The sequence below is a fragment of the Nothobranchius furzeri genome, chromosome 13 (assembly GCF_043380555.1).
Source record: "Nothobranchius furzeri strain GRZ-AD chromosome 13, NfurGRZ-RIMD1, whole genome shotgun sequence".
Lineage (NCBI taxonomy): Eukaryota > Metazoa > Chordata > Actinopteri > Cyprinodontiformes > Nothobranchiidae > Nothobranchius > Nothobranchius furzeri.
The window spans coordinates 56090689-56112807 of NC_091753.1; the positions used below are offsets into that span (position 1 = coordinate 56090689).

At 48.0% G+C, this 22119-nt stretch overlaps 1 protein-coding gene across 2 annotated transcripts; it reads right to left on the reverse strand.

The window, feature by feature from the left end:
- Positions 1 to 731: 731 nt before the first annotated feature.
- Positions 732 to 22068, reverse strand: wdr62 (WD repeat domain 62). Of its 2 annotated transcripts, none has more exons than XM_015950858.3 (30): positions 21507 to 22068; positions 20692 to 20783; positions 20082 to 20202; positions 19787 to 19954; positions 19234 to 19371; positions 18980 to 19162; positions 18703 to 18863; positions 18446 to 18635; positions 18064 to 18195; positions 17647 to 17780; positions 17485 to 17576; positions 17277 to 17402; positions 16991 to 17061; positions 15652 to 15773; positions 15387 to 15574; positions 15207 to 15270; positions 15022 to 15129; positions 14862 to 14956; positions 14684 to 14736; positions 14386 to 14604; positions 14232 to 14305; positions 14013 to 14164; positions 12422 to 12547; positions 12242 to 12350; positions 12097 to 12173; positions 1915 to 2101; positions 1546 to 1745; positions 1377 to 1475; positions 1220 to 1311; positions 732 to 1071 (listed from the first exon to the last, which is right to left on the reverse strand). In XM_015950858.3, exons 1-30 carry the CDS (start codon positions 21606 to 21608, stop codon positions 859 to 861), a joined length of 3888 nt encoding a protein of 1295 aa, XP_015806344.1. In that variant the 5' UTR covers positions 21609 to 22068; the 3' UTR covers positions 732 to 858. The 2 variants fall into 2 exon arrangements, with proteins under 2 accessions (XP_015806344.1, XP_015806345.1); XM_015950859.3 differs by having other exon boundaries at positions 18446 to 18632; positions 21507 to 22067.
- Between the last annotated feature and the right edge of the window lie 51 nt (positions 22069 to 22119).

A 22119-nucleotide genomic window follows, 5' to 3' on the forward strand; every position in this document is an offset into this window, starting at 1 on the left:
GGATCAGGTCCTGGTCTTGGTTCTGGGACCATGAAGCAGACCTACTCTGATATTTTGGAGATAACATGTTGCGTGCAAAGCGCTTTTGCTGGCAGTTTCTAGAACTGTTTTCTTTTCCAGGTTCAAGTCGCCTGCTACACAGGTGAACCTTCCCTTTTTGTCAGTGATTGGCTGCTGTGTACCTGGTTGCCCAATCAGCTGTGGAGCCTGTCTTTAAATAGCCTACACCTGGTGGAAACTGCAGCCTTTTGTTCTGATCCTGCTTGAGCCCAGAGCTTGTTTTTTCCTGCTCTTTAGTGTAAAGTTGAAGCTGAAGTCCTTTTAAAGCTGGCCGCCAGGTGGACCAGGTAAGATGGGGTACCTTGTACATCTGCACACGTAGTATCTGGATGTCTAAAACACTAGGTAAGCGTGGGTAGTACCTCCCTTGGACTGGTTTTTGAACGCCATTTTGTAGATAAGTTAGGATTTTCTTATTTTTCAAGGTTAAGAGTTGAGTTAAGGTGTGTTTTGTTTTATTTGGTCAACCCACAGGTCCCCTCTTTTCCCCCCGCATTTCTTTTTTTATTAAAATACACAATCGTCAGCAAATAAACTTTCTGCTCATTAGCAGACCGGCCTCCTCAATTATTGTGACTCATGTTGCTTCCCCCATACGCTAGACTGGGTGAAGTTTCTCTTTTCAGGCCTCAAACATCAGAAAATATCGGAAAAAAATAAACAGCTGAAGCTTGCAACAAATCCCAACCCTTTAATGAAAAAACAAACAAGTTTCTGTACAATAAACAGTGACGTGCTGCAGGTAAACCCTTAAAGTGCATTTAGTGTAATACTGAAGTCTGTGTGGCTGGCCGAGGTTCAGGCCCGGTTCAGTTTGTTCTGCGTCATCTGGACCAGCAGGTCCGAGTATTTCTCCAGCAGAGACGCCATCCTGTCGTCCTGCAGCTGACCAGAGGGGGCGCTGCTCCTCCCGCCGCCCAACCGCATCACGTCCTGCAGCTCGGCGTCGACGACGGCAAACGCCTCCTGCAGGATGGACGAGTTCTGGGGACCAAGTTCTGACCCGCAGAGCTGCAGAGACACGGTTCCGACCCGGATGAAGGAGAAACAGAACAAGTCAAACCCAAGGATGTTCTGACTCCTAACAACACTTTAATACTAATGTTGATCTTGTGTCCTTTTCCATATTTCATGTCTGGCAGCTTGAGAGGAATCAGACCTGCTGGTAAAGTGAGACGGCCCGCCTCGCTGCCTGGAGAAGGTCGTTGGCCACCTGCCGACACGTCTGCACGCTCACCGACTCACCTGCACCTGAACACAACAAACACTCAGACCAATATCAAACAGCCGCAGCTGGAACACCTGCTGGATCTCACCTGTCTGATAGGTGTGGGTGTCTGTCTGAGGGGGGCGGGGTCTCTCTGACACACGGGTAAAACAGGAAGTGGGTGAAGCAGAAAGAGACAAAGCAGCAGCTGAAGAAACGAGATAAATCCCATCAGAGAAAGGCAGAAGGAAGGAATCAGCTGGTGCTCCTGGAGTTACCTGGACCCATCTGGACTTGGGGCTGCTCCACACGTGCCCCCACCCCCTCCACAACAGGACAGGTGGTAGGCAGGACTAAAGGGGGGGGGCTCAGGGTCAGTGTTTGGTTCTGATTTGTTGGCGTGTCGTCGGCGCTGCTGCTCCAATGGCTGGAGACATTCTGTGATGTCACCTGAGTGGGCGTGGCAAACAGCTGAGGACTGACACAGAATACATTTTATGATTCAAACTTTCCAAAGATTTTCTGTACTGAAGTCCCTCGAAGACGTTTTCAGCTTGAAGCATCTGAAGTCGGACTTGATTCTGTCCCATCAGGACAGGAGCTCAGGTGGACCTCCTCAGCTTCAGGCCCTTCAGAGCTGCTCTTACTTGCTGGTCGCGGTCTGGGGGTCTTCAGCGTGGACATCTGGACCAGCAGACAGAAGAGGGTCAGAAGAGGACGGGATGTCCTCCTGGTTCTTCTCCAGAGAGGAACTGATGGAGGTTTCCAGATGCGGAGATGTCTCCTGCAGGACCCAGGTTCCTGAGCTGGCTGACCGGGTTCTGGAGGAGACGTCTGATCGGGTCAAGAAACAAGCGGCGTGAGAATGTGCAAACCCAGTTCCAACTCAGGCAGTCAGAGCAGTTTAACATCAAAACACTCAAAGTTAGACGATCGGTCAGAACGTAAAACCCGACACTGAAACAAGTAGAAGTTAAAATGACAAAAGCGTCGCCCCGAATACCTCGTCTAACCTACGCGGCACTTCTATGTTTATTTGTCCTCGTTTGTCCTTCGTTTCTTGAGCTTTTCCATTTTAAGGTGACTCTCACCACTCCCTCAGAACCAGTCCAGTAGTTTACGGTCCTTCCAGGTGCAACAACATCACTTCCTGTTAGCTAAACACGGCTACAGAGACGGGAAGTCTTGATCAGCTGTGATCAAAGTGTAGCGTCATGAAGGTCCTCTAATTTGTGACAAAGGTCACATTTTCCCAGCTGGGTCAGCTGGGTCGACTGTAACTTCGCCCCACAGGTTAAACAAGCGAGGAGCCGTGATGTCTGCTGAAATCATCTTTATCTGCTGCTGTTCCGTCCCAGATTGAAGGACATTAAGATCACATTAATAATTTTTAAATAATTTTAATAAACTCTTTGACTTTATTACAGTTTATACTGAACCAAGAGATTAATTATGATGATTATAATAAATTTATTTTAATTACTGAAATGACTTATGCTTTGGGTATAATAATGATTATGGTTGATGATCGGTTATGTGTGTTCAGTAAACCAGAAGGTCATTTGCACGTAACACGCCTCACACAGAGGGTACCACAGGGTAAAAGTAAACATCATCACACGTCTTTAACTTATGACCAGGGTCCGAAATTAAATTTTTTACTCACCGGCCAAGTTGGCTGGTAGATGATGAAAATCTACCGGCCAAGCATATTTTTTACCGGCCAAAGTTCTAAATGATTTAGATCTACCTAAAGCATGTTATTCTATTTTATGTTGATTCCAAACAGAGTGACAAAATAATTAAAACTTCAATTAATAAGAAAAAAACTCTTGTCATTTTTACTATTTATTTATTTATTGAGATGTTTTTATGAACTCTTTCATTGAAATCTAGTCAGACTCTTTGTTTTCTCTGTCCATGAAGTCTGGCCTCCTGCTTCTGACACCGTCTTTGTGCCAAAGCATTACAGCCTCATTTGGGTGCAGGGTTGTCACGGTAACCGGTGTAGCGGTAAACCCCGGTAAAAAAGTTGACAATGATAACAGTCTTGTTTAAAAAAAATTATCTCGGTGGATTACCGTGGCTGCGGTGTAGGCGCGGTGACCCTTACCAGCCACCGTATCATCTGCTGAAGTTGCCGGCGGCACATGCGCACTTTGTTGTTTACAACCAAAACTTTCTTGAAGCTAAAGCTGAAATAATGGCAGGAGGAGATGGCAGCACTCGGGACATTTATTATCCCTCAAAGAAGACAAAGTCGGAAGTATGGGCATTTATTGGATATTTGAAGAATGCCGAGGGACAGTTGTCTGTGAAAGGCAGCAACGCTACATGGCCATCATAATGTAGCCATTGTCTCACGACTCCGCCATCTCCAGTTCGCCACTTTTCACAAAATCTTCTGGTTGCCACTGGTCCTGGTGGATTTTCTTCCAGTTCGACGAGTTTTCTTTTGGAAGGCTGGCTGACTCCAGTTAAAAACCGCCACATTTCACCGCTAGTTTTAACAAGAAGCTAACTGCTAACTTGATAAACTGATTGAATGGGATAGGTGGAAATGACGTTGGATGCGGCGCTCACGTTTCGCGTACGTTGCATGCAGGCGGGAGGAGTATCAGAAATCCATCGAAGATGACTGATAAACATAACTAATTTGGTGCAAACATTTACTCGCCAAATGGAGCAATTTGCTCGCATTTGGCGAGTGTTAATTTCGGACCCTGCTCATGACCAAAGCTTTCTTGCTCTGAGTGGGCGTGTTCTGAAGGGTTTGTTAAAACTAACTTTCCAGCAGCAAAACTTCAGTTCGTGAACCAACCACCATCACAGGAGACAAGGGAACGGCCGCCCGAATCTCCACCTGCTGTTCTGTCACGCTGATAGAATAGTTTGAATAAACGCACGATAACCAGCTGACGCAAAACTCCTTCAGAGTTATTGATTTTGAGACGCAAATAGTTTCATCAGTCGTGTGACCCACGGAGACATCCCAGGACTGATTTGGTCGCATTGGGGTCCTTCTACCAACCTCGTGCCCGGAAGAAATCATCTCCACCTGACATCTCGGATCCAGGAGGGAGTCTGCTGAAACTGGGTGAGGTGGACACTTTCGACAGATGACGTCTGATGCTGTTTCTCTAAGTAACAACAGTTAGCTGCAAAACCATCATTTCAACCCAGAACGCGCTTCTCTCTCTGAAAGAAACCTTCTGAGAACATTCACGCATCCAAACTCGTATTTCAATTTGGCTTTCATTCAGTCACAGGTTTGCCTTTAAAACAAGTTTAATATCAAAGCTGGTAAATTGTCGTCCATGAATTTATTTAATTGTCATTTCTGAATTGTTGTTTCAAATCGTCAAGTTTAAAATTGTTAGTAATAAATTCTTCATTTTTAAACTTTGCCTCATTCTTGAAATGAAACACAGAATGGTGTTTATTTTTGGTTAATGAAAAAGCAAAGTGTTGGGTATTTTTATAATTGTACCTTTTTGAGGCCTAAAAGATGGCCTACTGTTGCTGTTCATGAAAGGTTGAGCAAGGATGTTGATTGTAAGAAAACTGTACCTCTGTAACCTGAGAAGGCCCGCCTTCTCCCCCATCCTTGGTGAATAAAGCCCCTGACGAACTAGGAGCACACGGGAGTGACGTGGGGAAGCCTCGGAGGAGGTTTCTCTGCATCAACTCTCCATGTTTTGGGGACTCAGGGTAAAATGTCTTCCTTGTTGTCATGTGTGTTTATTTCAGGCTCCAGGGTTATGGAGATTAAATATTACTCAACATTTAATTACCAAACATCTCGGTGGAGGGTAGGCAGAGCTGGTAAGAGCAGAAGGCTGAGGCTAGAGCAGACTAGGAGCTGGATGTCTGGGCCCAGCTTCTGTTGATTCGCCCACATGGACATTACAAATAATCAATTTACTCTCTCTCTCCGGGTGTGTCGTCCTTTAAGGTAATATGGGATAAATCTAATTACCTATCACAAAGATTCCCAACTTCTGATTTAAATAAACTTTTGCTAAGCAAACATCTTTACTGTGAACTAAATTTACTGTGTATCTTCATTCCTTTTGCAGTCTTTTTTCATTTGATTTTTCCTACTGGGAAGTTAGAATTTCCGAGGAGAAAGCGAACGCACCATTAGCTGATAACAAAGGTGGCAATGGAAGCTAATTTATCAAGCTAACGTTATCTTAAACAGTTTATTTAGCTGCTGGAGCAGATTAAAACGATGATGCCTCACACTTAGATCGTTGTCGCTGGTTTCATCTTCACCCAATCACCCGTCACATTTAGTAAAGTGAAGCCAAACTTTAGAGCACGTTCATGTTCTAGTCGGAGATTCGGAGTTCCAAGGAGAAAGCAAATGCACCATTAGCGAAACAGAAGCTAACATATCAAGCTAACGTTATCTTAAACATTTTATTTACCTACCGGAGCAGATTAAGATGAGGATGTCTCCCTTAGATCGTTGTCGCTGGTTTCATCATCACCCAGTTACCCATCACATTTAGTGAAGTGGACCCAAGCTTTAGCGTGCGTTCTTTCTACCATGCTGCTCTGTTTACAACTCGCTCGCAGCGACCGACGACATAACGCTCTTGCGCATGCGCAGCTGTCTAGGCAAGTTCTCGTTATGAAGGACGGGTACCGAAACGAGGCGCCGTTTCAAATGACGTGAATCGGTGCTCGGTCGGTACTATAGAATTCGGTCGGTACCTTTAAAAGTACCGAATTCAGTACCCATCCCTACATGTCATAGATCAACTTTTTGTAAACCAGCTGTTTTTTTACACAGAAGTATTATTCGACCAATCAAATGTAGCCCTTCTGACATGCGGCCAATCAGATGGGTCCGTTCACGTAATACACCCGCCCCCTACGTAGACCGTTAGGATGGAAAGAAACACCCCAACTGAGCAGTGTTGCCAACTCAGCGACTTTGTCACTGTTCCTAACGACTTTTTGACCCCCCTCAACGACATTTTTCCAAAAAGCGCCTAGCGACAAACCTAGCGACATTTCTCAGGACCTGTTGCTACTTTCTGTAGAACTTTCTTGTAGATATTCCCTACAGATTAGCAACAAAGAAACCATTTGCACTCTGAACCGTTCTTCCAGGAGTAAGGAAAGAGAACGATAATCTGCACATGTGCACGAGGACTGACCAATCATAAACCGCTTTCGGCCGGTCTGATTTGCCGACACGGTACAGTTGCAGTTGAGTCTGCAGATTTATGTCTGCTGCTGCTGCAGGCTAACGCTTCTACTAGAGACGGCGCAGGCGTCAACCTGCGATCTCTGGTTCTGCAGCCGTCAGACACTTAGGCTGTTCCTGCATTTGGCAAATAAAGTGAACGGGAGTTTCAACTACCATCCCGTTTACACGCAGCTCTGTGGCTCATGTGAATTTCCTTCAGTGACACAGGGATGGTTATACTATGAGACACCCACTCCCTTTTGCTCGGTGGCGCCGTTATTATCACGATGGAGAGAAAACACAACAGAGGTGCTTTTTAGGAAAATGTCTGTGAGAATGAGGAGAGCAGGAGGTCTGAGTTATATCCTACAACAGAACTGTTTGGATCACCACACCATATCTGTCTTAATGCCACTATTGATACATTTGGAATTTATTGTACATATCAAAGCAATTTGGGCCATTTTAATCATACTAATTAATAACTTTAACACATTACAGTTATTATTTTCCTCCCTTTTAGTCCCATCTATATATATTTAGATGCTATGGGGAAAATGAACGCCAAAGTGGCGTGATGATGTCACCAATATGTAGGGCTGTAGCGAAGCCCCGACGACGTCGACGGCTCGATTCTAAAAATTTGTCGACGTCAGATCCGGAAGTCGACGCACCGCGCCCACTTGTTGCATCCCCAGGAGTTTGTAGATAGAGGAGGAATCTGCATGTTTTTCCTCTAGTTCGCCCTCTTCTCCGCCTTCACTAACATCTCCGCCAAATACCGAAGACCCGGAACAACGTCCGTCCACTACTAGATTATTTTCCTGTGTTGCCCGCCTTCGTCTCCCGGGAACGGACAACAACTTCCGGGGTCAAATGCGCTGCTTCGTCTCTGTCGCAGATGTAGAACATCACCGGGAGCGTTTCTCCCTTCATAAAGGAGCTTCTTTCAGACATTAGGAGAGCTGTTTTGGTGCTAGCAGTCTCTCCTCCATGCTGGTCTGTTTGCTGCTGGGTGTTTTTGGTTTATTTAAACTTGGTAACTTGAACTTAATGCTGATAAAGCTACTGTTAGCATCTTCGCTAACAGCTTCTTGCGTTGGGATAAGCTGTTACGTTTTGGTTTAGAGTTCATCTTTTTTGTGGCGCAGATCTCCCTTTTATTACATTTAGAGTGTTGTGGGTTTTCGGTTTAGTTTAAAATATCACCTTGAGTTTGGTTTAACCGCCCAGTTTAGAGTTTGGACCTTTGGAGGTCCTTATTTTGGTCCAGAACCCCGTAATCTTTGCCCAGTGGGACATCCCTAGTTATTTGTACTTTTGCTTTAATTCCCACAGGCAGAATTAGTTTTATTATTCCCAACCTGCGGATGGAAAGATTTATGATTTTTTGTAGTTGTTGTAAATAAACCTGATCATCATTTTAAGTTTTAAATCCCGTTGTTGTCCCTTCCTTTTTGCACACGAGCCAAACTCCCCAGGAAGGGTCGTAACACCACTCGCCTCACGCTCATAAGTGACCAAAACAAAGCAGCATGGAGACACTCCGTCTTCTACCACCTCTCAGGCAGCAGCCTGCACTCCCAAGTTCTACACGTCACCAGAACTTAACCAACCGCAACACAATAAAAGCAGTGTTATACAAAATGGAAGGCCTGTAGTGTTTATTCTCCTACAGTAAGAATTTATCAATTTTTTTTGAGGAATTTATTTGAGATTTTCTGGTTTTTGTTAATTGTGCAATAGAAAAATAAGATTAATTTTCTAAATAGTCATTAGAATAGTCAACTATTCGATAAAATAATCGTCAGAATAATCGTTTTAAAAATAATCGTTTACCCCCAACCCTACCAATATGTAAATTAGCACGTGACACCATCTGGCGACATCTAGCGACTTTTGGGGGGAACTTCAGCTCCTTCCAGTCAAAAACAGTTGGCAACACTGGAACTGAGTTAGCGGCGCCGTTCCCTTGTTCGTCATGCAGGCTCAGAGCAAAGAACGCACTTTGTGCTGATGTTTCTGGAATCAGCGCTGCTTTCAAACGTGAACGTGAGTCCGCTCGGTGTCGTTAAGCAGCTGATAATAACCGGGCTGACTCAGACACGTGCCGGTGAACCAACCCACCTACCTCCATGTCGCTAGTGTTCCACCGGGTGGTGATGTTAGCCCCAGGCTCCGGTTAGCTTCCAGCTAAAAGGCTACAGCACTCTCCTCCCAGTCCCACCATGCTAAAGAGGGCCTGGAAAAGTTCCCCCACACATCAAAGTGATTTTTCCTTCATGAGCTTTTATAACCTTGTTAATCAGGATAGTTGATTTGCTGCTGCACATAAACTGTCAGTCAGAAGCTCTGCTAGCCGGTTATCTTAGAGGAGCTAGTTCAATGTGTTAGCTTGTTATCAGAATCATAGTTGCAGTTTCATCATCTGAGCTGCTTTTTAAGATCTAGGTAAACTTGTTCAATTTGGGGTTAAAAACAAACGTTTTCACATATTTTCCATGAAGTTTTTTTTTGTCAGTTCCTCTTCTGAAAGGTAGACAATTGTTTTTCTCTTTCCCTCAGAAAATCTTAATATTCTCCTAGTTTGGCCCAGCACACTTCACTTCCCAGTTGCAGCAACAGCCTTATATCATAACCACATAAGTGGAGCAAGAAAGTATTTAGTCAGCCACCGATTGTGCAAGTTCTCCCACTTAAAATTATGACAGAGGTCAGTAATTTACATCATAGGTACACTTCAACTGTGAGAGACAGAATGTGAAAAAAATGCATGAATTCACATGGCAGGATTTTTAAAGAATTTGTTTGTAAATCAGGGTGGAAAATAAGTATTTGGTCACTTCAAACAAGGAAAATCTCTGGCTCTCACAGACCTGTAACGTCTTCTTTAAGAAGCTTTTCTGTCCTCCACTCGTTACCTGTATTAATGGCACCTGTTTGAACTCATTATCTGTATAAGACACCTGTCCACAGCCTCAAACAGTCAGACTCCAAACTCCACTATGGCCAAGACCAAAGAGCTTTCGAAGGACACCAGGAAAAGAATTGTAGACCTGCACCAGACTGGGAAGAGTGAATCTACAATGGCAAGCAGCTTGGTGTGAAAAAATCAACTGTGGGAGCAATTATCAGAAAATGGAAGACATACAAGACCACTGATAACCTCCCTCGATCTGGGGCTCCACGCAAGATCTCATCCCGTGGGGTCAAAATGATCATGAGAACGGTGAGCAAGGATCCCAGAACCACACGGGGGGACCTGGTGAATGACCTGCAGAGAGCTGGGACCACAGTAACAAAGGTCACCATCAGTAACACACTACAACGGCAGGGAATCAAATCCTGCAGTGCCAGACGTGTTCCGCTGCTGAAGCCAGTGCATGTCCAGGCCCGTCTGAAGTTTGCCAGAGAGCACATGGATGATACAGCAGAGGATTGGGAGAATGTCATGTGGTCAGATGAAACCAAAGTAGAACTTTTTGGTATAAACTCAACTCGTCGTGTTTGGAGGAAGAAGAATACTGAGTTGCATCCCAAGAACACCATACCTACTGTGAAGCATGGGGGTGGGAACATCATGCTTTGGGGCTGTTTTTCTGCTAAGGGGACAGGACGACTGATCCGTGTTAAGGACAGAATGAATGGGGCCATGTATCGTGAGATTCTGAGCCAAAACCTCCTTCCATCAGTGAGAGCTTTGAAGATGAAACGTGGCTGGGTCTTCCAACACGACAATGATCCCAAACACACCGCCCGGGCAACAAAGGAGTGGCTCCGTAAGAAGCATTTGAAAGTCCTGGAGTGGCCTAGCCAGTCTCCAGACCTCAACCCCATAGAAAATCTGTGGAGGAAGTTGAAAGTCCGTGTTGCTCGGCGACAGCCCCAAAACATCACTGCTCTCGAGAAGATCTGCATGGAGGAATGGGCCAAAATACCAGCTACTGTGTGTGCAAAGCTGGTAAAGACCTATAGTAATCGTTTGACCTCTGTTATTGCCAACAAAGGTTATGTTACAAAGTATTGAGTTGAATTTTTGTTATTGACCAAATACTTATTTTCCACCCTGATTTACAAATAAATTCTTTAAAAGTCCTGCCACATGAATTCATGGATTTTTTTTTCACATTCTGTCTCTCACAGTTGAAGTGTACCTATGATGTAAATTACTGACCTCTGTCATCATTTTAAGTGGGAGAACTTGCACAATCGGTGACTGACTAAATACTTTTTTGCCCCACTGTAAGTGGAGAAAATGCTCAGTAGCAATGAGAGAATTTGCTGTTGCATGTAAGTGATGTTAACTATTATTTAATATTTAGACTTATTTTCTGATTTTATTTATTCCAAAAACCCTGGTAAGGGATGTTTTCTGTATTTGGAGCATCAGAAAAAGTTTTATGGTGGAGGTGATGTTTTAAAGTCACTGAGAAACTGCATGCATGCAGTTTGTTGTTTTGCTGCTAATACAGCAGCAGGTGCAGCTGCTAATACAGTAGCAGGTGCGGCCGCTAATACAGTAGCAGGTGCGGCCGCTAATACAGTAGCAGGTGCGGCCGCTAATACAGTAGCAGGTGCAGCTGCTAATACAGTAGCAGGTGCAGCTGCTAATACAGTAGCAGGTGCAGCTGCTAATACAGTAGCAGGTGCAGCTGCTAATACAGTAGCAGGTGCGGCCGCTAATACAGTAGCAGGTGCAGCTGCTAATACAGTAGCAGGTGCAGCTGCTAATACAGTAGCAGGTGCAGCTGCTAATACAGTAGCGGGTGCGGCCGCTAATACAGTAGCAGGTGCAGCTGCTAATACAGTAGCAGGTGCAGCTGCTAATACGGTAGCGGGTGCAGCCGCTAATACGGTAGCGGGTGCGGCCGCTAATACAGTAGCAGGTGCAGCCGCTAATACAGTAGCAGGTGCAGCTGCTAATACAGTAGCAGGTGCAGCTGCTAATACAGTAGCGGGTGCGGCCGCTAATACAGTAGCAGGTGCAGCTGCTAATACGGTAGCAGGTGCAGCTGCTAATACAGTAGCAGGTGCAGCTGCTAATACAGTAGCAGGTGCGGCCGCTAATACAGTAGCAGGTGCAGCTGCTAATACAGTAGCAGGTGCAGCTGCTAATACAGTAGCAGGTGCACCTGCTAATACAGTAGCAGGTGCAGCTGCATGTTTTTGCAATAAAAACGTTATGTTGTAATGGAATTCATGCATTAGTTGTTGTTTGCTTTGAACCCAGAGCAGACGTCACACGCCAGACGACATCAACACTGCATACTTTAGTATTTGTTCATTTATCGTGAGTAATATCGATATCGCAACATTAAGCGGTGTTATCGAATATCGCAGGTTTTCCTAATATCGTGCAGCCCTAGCTCATATGCTAATGTGCTTGATCATTCTCAGGATCCAACAACTGATAGCAAACAGTGTTGATTCTAGTATGTCGAAATACGCTACATAATGATGGGTTGGGTTCTGGACTGTACACGTGGTATCGGTTCTGAGGTTTGACGCACCGTCTCCTCCACCCTGGAGGTGGCGCTGGTGAACACGGCAGTCCAGAATCATGATTTAGTACCGTTCTGACCATAATCAACATTATTCATGAAACTAGATCAAACGTCAGACTTGCCTGAATTCCTGTTGGTTCCTTTCTGGACAGAATCCTCAGAGATGGAGGCAGGAGGCGGAGCTCGGACAGGCCACGCCCTAAAGCACAGCAAAATGTCACCGTGATGAGTCAGCGGCAAGCCTCTGGGGATTGTGGGTAAGCAGACCTGACTCTGTCCTGAAAGCGGGACAGGAAGCGTGCAGAGATGCTGAGTCGGGGGTTCAGGAAGTGCGTCTCCTGAGGCTGCAGCGTGGTGAGGTCCAAATCAAACCGCTCTGCAGAACCAAGCAGAACCTTCAGTCAGAACCTTCAGCAAAGCAGACCTTTGAGGATGAGTGCTTCACACCTTCGCTCAGACGGGCCAGAGTCTCAAAGTGGTTCTTCACAGAGTTTTTGTCTTCGTCTTCTTCTGGACCCAGACTGTCCACAGAGCTGTCCTGGCTCAGAGAGTCAGAGTCTGAGACGGCATCAGCTGCAAGTCAGACAGGATACTGGGGTCATCTCCATGAGTTCTCACACCAACACCGCCTCCTGAACCCTGACCCCAAACTTCCACCATCCCCGCCCCCGTCTTCTGCAGCCGCTCGCTTCCGAACTCAATTTTTACTGCTACCCGCTCTACAACGGCTCCGCTCCGGTACGGAGACCTGAGGTGGGCAAACAGGCATGCGCGGGATTTTCGAGATCTTGCGATACAGTCCGAGCAATAAACGCGGAAGTAAGATCCAAACACCCGTTGTGTGGGAGAAGCATCGGAATGAACTGTTTAATCTGCCCATCATTTGTGTTGAGAGATCAGCAGTGTTTGGATCAACAAAGTGTGACTGCTTTGACAGTAGAAACTGTATTTATGGCTTATTTTTGTGCATTTAAAGTTCAACCGCCATTGATAGTAGTTAAAAGTTGTTAAACCTGTGCATATGAAACAAAAAACGCTTTTTGTTTATCGATTTATTGTGAAATAACGGAAGTTGTGCTTGCTCCTTTTCCTGTTGGGCGGTTGTGATTCCTGTCCATTGACTGCGGAGGTGCTCCGGCGTCCCGGATGGCGGAACGGCCATGCGGCGCAGAGCGCCGCCCGCCCGCAGTAGTGGAACACCTCTGCAGCAAAAACGGTCCCGTTGTAGTCAGTCAGAGTTCGTGCCGGAGCGGAGATAGTGGAATTTTGGGGTGAAGAGAACATCGAGTCCTAAACTTGAATGCTGGGCTCTGGAAGGCGAAGCTGCATCTCCAGTTGGGAGATCTTGTTTCAGAGGCTCCCAGCAGATCTTTGGGTTTATTTGAGGTTCTAACAGCAGAACAGGACAGGATATCTGCAGGTTTAAGGGGGACAAATTTAAGCGAACTTCCAGCTATTGCCTGGAACCGGTGCTAACCACGTCGCGAACATGGGATTAGCCATCCATTACCATTAAACTTGCACTTCCCCATGGCGCAAGCTCCCACTAGCTTAACCAGCTAATGTGCTCATCTAAAAATAGACCCCGTTCACAACCAGCTGAACATGTACGGTTCCGCTTACGCCAACATCACACACAAATGCTGAGCACCAACTAGAACTTCACAAATTTTATAGAAATAAAAGAATCGTGTTTATTGGGTCTTTGGTAATTCAAGACCTTTGGAAACTGTATTTAAGGATTATTTGTCATTTTTAGGGCCTTAAATTTGGAAAAGCTAGTTTAAGACTTTAAGGACCCGCGGAGACCCCGCAGGAGGCACAGCTCTGTTCTCAGGCTTCTCTGCGGTGGAACCAACTTCCGGCCGTCAGGCAGACGCCTCGCCTAAATAGGACGGATTATCCTGGCTCATCCCTTTAGTTATGCTGCTGAATGCTCAGACTGCTGGATGTTATGATGCTTCAGTCTGATTGGCCGGTTCGGATAACGAGTACCCGGGCTTCAGAAAGGAACAGAACTGAACAGACGAACTCTGACCCGCATCGTGCTGCTGCTGCTCCGCACTTCCTGTTGAACCCTCAGACCACGCCGAGTCCGGACTCAGATGGGTTTTCCACATAAGCCCCGCCTCCTGGCCACTGCTCTCCAGCTGGGTGTGGCGTTTGGTGATTCCCTCCACTCTAAAGTCTCTGCAAACAGAAAGTCTCAAGAACCGAACAGAAACCCAGAAGGACTGACTGCAGACTCAGAATTCACCTGTCTGAGGAGGCAGAGCTCGAGTCCATGGGGAGGATGAAGGTGCTGCAGTCTTCATCCGTCATCAGCGGCACCTGAACATCAAAGACAGACATATTCAGACAGAAAGCTTCCTGTCTGAGGCGCTCCCTGGACTGAGGCTCTGCATTCTCACTTCCTGCTGCTCCTCCTCCTCCTCGTCTTCCATCAGGCTCTCCATACTCTGAGGCTGGAAGATGTCGTATTCCTCCTCCTCCTCCTCCTCTGGACTCCTGATGGGACTTGGGGTGAAGCTTGAGCAGATTGTGAGAGTGTCCTGCTGCTCCGCCCACCGGCTCCGTACCTGGCAGGTTCCAGCTTCTGATTGGACGAATGTTGAGGCTTTGCTCTGGTTCTGAAGAAAAGGAGACATCAGGTCCATTAATCCACACAAGGACTGGTCCAGCTACACACAGACCCAGGAGAGGACTGACCAGCTTCCTGAACCACATGGGCATCTTCCCGTTAGTCTGGAGCAGAGGAGTCACTGGAAGAAAAAAAACGTCAAATCAGAACCATCGACTCGGTAATCCGCAGACATGCAACAGACCAGGACCGCAGTCTGAACCAAACGATCCGACATCACCGAGTTCATCTGCAAGTCTTCCTCACCAGGAGTGGGGTCCTGTCCTCCTGGAGTCCTGGGCTCAGCCGTTTCCTGCTCCTCCTCCTCCTCCGTCTGAGGCAACATGATGAAGGTCTCCCTCCTGAAACCAGAACATTATGAAACAGCTGGAGCGCAACACCTCCTGCTCTGACTCGCGTCGCTCACCTGATGTTCGGCTGCTTCTGGGTCTGAGGCGCCTGAGGAACTCGGAGGCCGCGCCTCCTCCTCATGGTGGTGATCATGTGAGAATCCAGCCGCCACACGAACACACAGCTACACAAGCACACAGCAGATAAGCCGTCTGAGCTGCAGGAGGCGCTGGAAGCAGCGTACGACGCGAGGAGGCTCACCTGTCTCCTGACACGGAGATGAAGTGTCTGCAGTCCGGGCTGAAGCGCATGCAGGTGACGATCTCTACGCAGACCAACAGGTAAACAGAGTCATCAACAACAGCTGGACTGAGATCGACTCAGTCTTCTCGTTCTGGTACCGTGCCCTTGGGTTGGGTTCAACCCGTCTGACTCACGCACCTGAGTGACCCGACAAGGTGGCGACACACTCGCCAGACTCGTAGTCGAAGATGGTGATGGTTTTATCGGAGCAGCTGGTGGCAAAGAACGACCCGGATGGATCCATCTGGACCTTCAGCAGGGCTCCTTCGTCGCTGGACGAACCCTTCAGAGTCTTCGTCAGCTTCCCGGTCTCCACGTCGTAGACCCTAGTGGACCACAGCAGCTGGTCGGCACGCTTCAGCAGCTTCTATTCCGACAGCCGACGAACTTTAGATGGTTCTACCTGATGTTCCGGTCCTGACACGCGATGGCCACGTGAGTTCTGGAAGAGTCCAGGTCCATGTCATACAGAGCAGTCTTCTCCACCAGGTGGTGACGCCTGGAGAACATCAGGCCATCCTCCACCTGAACCACAACACAAGCTTCAGAGGACCACAAGGGAACATTCTAGGTTCTACTGTCACCTGGACCCGGTCCGCAGAAAACAGAAGCCCTCACCGGGTTTTCCCGAAGGAGTGCGAGAGAGAAACAAGTCGAAGACACACAAGAGCAGCGAAAGAAGAAGCAGAAAGCACAATAAAGAAGTCAGCCGTGACAGATCACTGCACAAGAGAAACCATGTAATGGACTGGGACAACACACGGATCATAAACACCGAACAACAGAAATACAAAAGATGGATAAAGGAAGCTATCGAGATAAGGAGACGTGGATGTGGGACCATGAACAGGGACGATGGGGTCTACACGTTGGACCGCGCATGGGACTGCATCGTCGGAGAGGGGAGAGCGGGCAGCAGGGGGCGACAACGTCCTCTGCTGCCCGCGGATAAACGGAGAAGGAAGTGACGCCACCATCAGCGTCAGCCGGAGGAAGCCTGCAGCCGCCGGCGAAACGTAGCGACAAAACAGGTAACGAAACCGTTTCTGTGTTTTAAAAAGAACGACAGCATGGAATCAAGTGATATTTTAAACTAAACCGAAAACCCACAACACTCTAAATGTAATAAAAGGGAGATCTACGGCACAAAGAGATGAACTCTAAACCAAAACGTAACAGCTTATCCAAACGCAAGAAGCTGTTAGCGAAGATGCTAACAGTAGCTTTACCAACGTTAAGTTCAAGTTACCAAGTTTAAATAAACCAGCAGCAAACAGACCAGCGCGGAGGAGAGACTGCTACCACCCAAACAGCTCTCCTAATGTCTGAAAGAAGCTCCTTTATGAAGGGAGAAACGCTCCCGGTGATGTCCTACATCTGCGGTGGAGACGAAGCAGCGCACCTGACCCCGGAAGTTGTTGTCCGTTGCCGGGAGACGAAGGCGGGCAAAACAGGAAAGGAACCTAGTAGGGGACGGACGTTGTTCCGGGTCTTCGGTATTTGGCGGAGATGTTAGTGAAGGCGGAGAAGAGGGCGAACTAGAGGAAAAACAGGCAGATTCCTCCTCTATTTACAAACTCCTGGGGATGCAACAAGTGGGCGCGGTGCGTCGACTTCCGGATCTGACGTCGACAAATTTTTAGAATCGAGCCGTCGACGTCATCGAGGCTTCGCTACAGCCCTAGCTGGTGGTTCTGATCAAACAGGAATATTTGGCTCAGTCCCTTCAGAGATGTTCTGACCTGCTCAGCACTCCGGAAGTAGATGCTTTTGTCGGCTCCGCAGCTCACCAGTCGCACCTCTGGACCCTCACCTGTAACACAGGTAACGCAAGACAAGACCTCAACGTCCAGCTTTCCCGTCCGGTAGGTAAACGGGTAGAATTCACCCCGTCTCCCATCTTCGGAGTTGGTCCAACTGAACAGAACTAAAAAGTCCAGACATTTAAATCGCCCACAGCCCGTTTGGGCGGCCCGCTGGGTGTACCCGCAGCACCTGCCCAGGGCCTGACTGGACCACCTGTCTTACCCGTGAACTTGACAGCTGTGATGGAGGCTGAATGGTCGTTAAGCGTCTGCTCCAGGCTGTAGTTCTTCTCCAGGCTGAAGATGTGGATCAGTCGGTCTCTGCTGGCTGAAGCCAACAGCTTCACACCTAAAAATATCACAGCAGGATTTCAGATTAGAGTGAAAATGCTCCTCAGCTTTGAGAACCTGGAGCACCTGTTGGTCTGTACCTGTGGAGGGAGGAGAGAACTCCAGACACAGCACGTCCGAGTCGTGAGCTTCGATATTCACCAACTCGTCCAGGAACTGCAGACCAAAGATCCTGGAAACAGGAACGGTGTCAGCAGAGCTCAGCGTGTGTGTGTGTGTGTCATAATATGCACGCGTCTCACCGCAGGTTTCCACAGCGATCTCCAGCTGCCAGGTGCTGTCCATCTGGACTGATGGCCAACACCCTGATCCCCGCCTTCCCATCAGCCCCGGCTGCTTCACTCCTCTCCCCCACATACAGGATCCTCAGCAGGTCCTGGGATGGTAAATGTAAGTGATGTAATACCTTCTGGAGTTGTTCAGCCCCTCAAGGCACTTTACAACCCCACCAGTCAGTCACCCTCTACACACAGGTGATGATGAGCTACAAGGTAGCCACAGCTGCCCTTTGGCGCACTGACGGAGCACAGGTGACCGGTCCCGCAACCCTCCAGTGTCACAGGGAGGCGATCAACTCCTCTGCTACCATCATGTATAAAACCACGAGGGAGCCCCGCCTGCAGCTATGAGAATAGACTCGTGTCGCCTGCCGGTCCTACCTGGCTATAGAGGTTCTGGCGCAGGGCGGGGGGGTCGGCCTGCCACAGTCTGATGGTGTTATCGGATGAACAGGTGAGAAAAGAAGTCGGGGGCAGGCAGGCTGAAGACGGTTGGGGCAGTTCAGGGTACACCTGTTTGAGGCAGAACAGACGTTCCCTTTAGCTGGTGGATGCTAGCATGCTAACAGGATGTGGTCTCTCTGATGCTAACTGTTAGCTTTATGTAAATGGGTCGTGCTTCTATGGCAGACAGAACCCAACAGAACCAAATGTTTTACGACAGATCCTCCAACATGCGATTCTGGATCGTTCACATCCCAGCCACACGCCAACATCCGAGCGGGTTGGACGCGGCGGTCCGTTATCCCGACGCCTCACTGACCTCCACGCTCCACACGCAGCCACTGTGGTACAGAGCCGAGTACAGCTTCCTCACGCTCCCCATGTCTTTAACGTCCCACACGTACACACTGTGGTCGCCGTACACGCAGGTCAGGCGCTGGCCTCGGGGGTCAAAGGTCAGTGCCAGAGTGTCTGGGTGTCGAGGTTCTGAGCTGGCAGGCAGGTGGCTGCTGGGATAACAGAGCGGTCAGGTGTGATCTCTCGGTGTGCGAGCCGCGTGCGATCCAGACCCGTTACCTGTGTGGGGGGTTCTGAGTGACGTCCACCCCGAGGCAGTGCGGCCGCTGCAGAGTGGTGATGTACTCGAGGTCAGACGGTCGGAAGACTCGGACCAGGCCGTCGGCACAACCGCAAAAAATCCGATCCTCGTCGACTTCCAAGCTGCTCGCCGTCGACGTCTGTCAACAACAAACGGAGCAGACGAACACGAAAACAACGTTAAGAAAGAAGAGTCGACTCAACTCATCAAAATCAGCTGTTCTGGACCCCCCTCCCCCCTCCGGGTGCGTCTCACCTTAAGGTTGACCCAGGCCCCCAGGTGTCGACTGCTGTTAAAGAGACACAGCAGTCCGGAGCTGGTGATGCAGTAGGTGTTGTTCGCCATTAGGCCCCGCCCACACGCCACTCCACAGAAGATGTTGTCCTTATGGTCATCTAGCAACCCTGACCTGCCAATCAGAGGAACTGTGCTGTTCACCTGAAAAAACGAGGAGGTAAGAACAAACGGGATCACAGTTGCGACGGACCAATCAGGTGTAAGGTAGCTACCCGCCGCTCTCTGGAGGCATCCAGGTACCAAAATTTCACGTGTCTGTTTCCCGCGGTGACAAAGTAGCTGTCGTCCTGAGAGAAGGAGACGGACATCACCCTGCTGGAGACCTTGTTGGAGGCGACGATGGAGCCTTTCTGTTGGGGGGAGACGAGACAGAGTGACCCAGATCCTGATAACACTCACGTTCATTTATCAGGACCAGATAGGGCTGGGCAATAAATCAAAAATTCATCGTTGTCGAAATTTCTGACTCTTATCGAGATAATTTTCCTTGTCAATAGATTTGATAAAAAAATGTAAAGATGTGTGAAGGGTGGCCATGTTCATGTCCCTTTAAGAAGCTGTACCACCTTGATGTGACAGCGCCACCTAGTGGACAACTTATTTCTGCGCATACCTGTAGTTATCGCCCATTTATCGTCACCGAGGTGAAATCCTAAATATATCGTAATATTAATTTTAGGCCATATCGCCCAGCCCTAGGACAGGAGCACCTTCCCCAACCAGAACCAGGAGTCTGACTGGATCCTCCCCGGCGATGGCGCTCACCCTCCAGTCCCACACGCTGACGATCATATCGTGTTGGAATCCCACAGAAACGACATAGCAGCTGTTGGAAGAGAACGCCACGCAGGAAACGCCATACTTATGAGACTGGACCTCAGCCACCTGACCTCCACCCACCTCCCAAACCCGCACACAGGGCATGTGACCGCTCTGAAACACACACACACACACACACACAGTCACTTTACCTCCCTCACCGGTTTAATTACTGAAACACGTAGACTGTTGCTTCTGAGCTAAAAAGACGAGGAGTCAGGTGTGTTCATGGAGACCTCACCTCTCCAGAGACCAGGTGCTTCCCATCGTGAGAAAAGGCCAGGGCAGTGAAAGGCTTACTGGACGTGTTGATGATGTGACTCTGTTCGTTGTTCTCCGGGTGAAGCAACACAAGGACGCACCTGAAACACAAACACTTCCTGATCATCAGAACACTGACGTGACGTAGCTCATCCCTTGAGTTAGGCACCGTTCTCTGGGTAATTCATATGGGCCATTCCCATCTGTACCGGGTCGGCCCGGGCCGGGTAGTCCCAGTCGGCCCCAGCCTGGCCCGGTTGATTCCACACATCCTTGTCTTAAGCCCATGTGGGCTGATTCTACCCACCAATCAGAGGCTTGCTCTAATGGAAGGTGTGAATTTGCTGTCAGCAGTGGGCGTGTTGGCCCTGGTCGGCCTGAAGCAGTACCCCTCGGGAAGAGGGCCGAGAATGAGCCTTGGTTGGCCCGGGAAAATTCCAGGCCACCCAGATATGTAAACAACCTACGCTACCCGGCCCGGGCCGACCCGGTACAGGTGGGAATGGGGCTAAAGATCGGTTGCCAGCACGAGTCTCCATCAGGCACCCTCACCCCCAAAATTAAAGTGGAACAAGAGAGGTGGTGCTTACCCCGCAGGATAGGCAATGAGTCCAGAGTTGGGGTCAGAGGTCAAGCTGCTGCTGCTGACCGTACTGATACCAAGAACCTTCTCCAGGCTCACCTAGAATAACACACATTTCATGACGTATTCACGTTACAAGTTGCAAAAGTCCAAACGTGAAGGTGTGGACAATTTCCAGTTTGGCACGCGACAGAAGTGGAGTCAGCTTGGCAGCGTTCCTGAGATGATGGAAGTGTGAACCAGAGAACATGAAACCTGTGTGTGTGTGTGTGTTGCTGCCTCTCGGCCAATTCGTCGACTCGTCTGGTTAAATAAAAGGACGACGAGATTTAATTTAGCCGGGGACGGACTAAAAATCCGACTTTAACTGGCTCATCCCTTGAGTTGGAAGACTCTTCCTTAGTTTAAAACATTCCTCTGATAATGTTGTGGTTTGAGAACAAAAACTGGGACAGAAATCCATTAAAATTCAAAATCCAGTCAGTAGCTGGGCTAACCTGAACTTCATTTATGTAAAAATAACACAAACTGTCATGTTTTGCTCAAATTAGATATTTTAATCTTATAGAAACGGGTTTTAGCTCGTTTCCCAGCTAGCCGGTTTGTTGTTTTAATGTTTAAACATTAGCTTGTTGCTACGAACTAATTTTTTTCCGTCACTGATTGAATGATTTGAACTTAAAAGATGTTTTATTTTATTAAGATGGAATTAAGTTTCACTTCGGTCAGGTAACGTAAACACCTCCGGCTTTAGGAGGAACTTGCATTAAACATAGCGGGCTAACGGAACCACCCAGGGCTAACAGTTAGCTCAGGCCATACCCGGCTGCTGGAGCTTCTCTGCCCGCTCTGGCGGCTCTTCCTCCCGGCCGGCTGCCTCCTCCTGGCAGCGATGAGCGATCCGAAGTCCGCTCTGTCAGCCATGACACCCGCAATAATGAGAAGACAAAATATAAGGCTTTTCCTCCGCAACGAAAAACAAAACAAACGCTGATAGCCGTTCAGGCCCACAGCAAAAGCGGTTTAAATGAAATCTGAAACTTCAGTGGGCGGCGGGACGGCGGTTCAAAATAAGCCCCGCCCAAAGCTGGTACAATCAGCCAATCAGAAACCGAGAATAGTTTCTCTGACCCCAAACAGCTAATGAGCAAGTCGGAAATGAGAAAAGGTCCGCCCTGGTTTTAATGGTAAAACCTGAACGTTATAATAACCATAGATAGATATGTATGAACAAATCTATAATAACTCTACCGCAGCGGACTTATTGCTCAGTTTGACCTCCAGAAAAGGTCAGTTGGATGTTTTTTATACTTTCATTTAAATCTGATAGAACAAAAGAGCTTTTTGAATATAGAAAACCTTATTTTAAATTTAATCTGTTAACAGATTTTTTTTTTTTTTTTTTTACAGTTGGGAGGTAAATTCTCTCAGTGGA

What these genes read in the sequence shown, in the direction of transcription:
- wdr62 (XM_015950858.3), bottom strand. Translation starts at nt 21,608, where the DNA reads ATGGCTGACAGAGCGGACTTCGGATCGCTCATCGCTGCCAGGAGGAGG. An exon ending in ACTCAGAACCCCCCACACAG is followed by an intron (nt 18,636 to 18,702) that starts GTAACGGGTCTG and finishes CTGTTATCCCAG; the next exon opens with CAGCCACCTGCCTGCCAGCT. An exon ending in CCATGTGGTTCAGGAAGCTG is followed by an intron (nt 14,605 to 14,683) that starts GTCAGTCCTCTC and finishes CCTTTTCTTCAG; the next exon opens with AACCAGAGCAAAGCCTCAAC.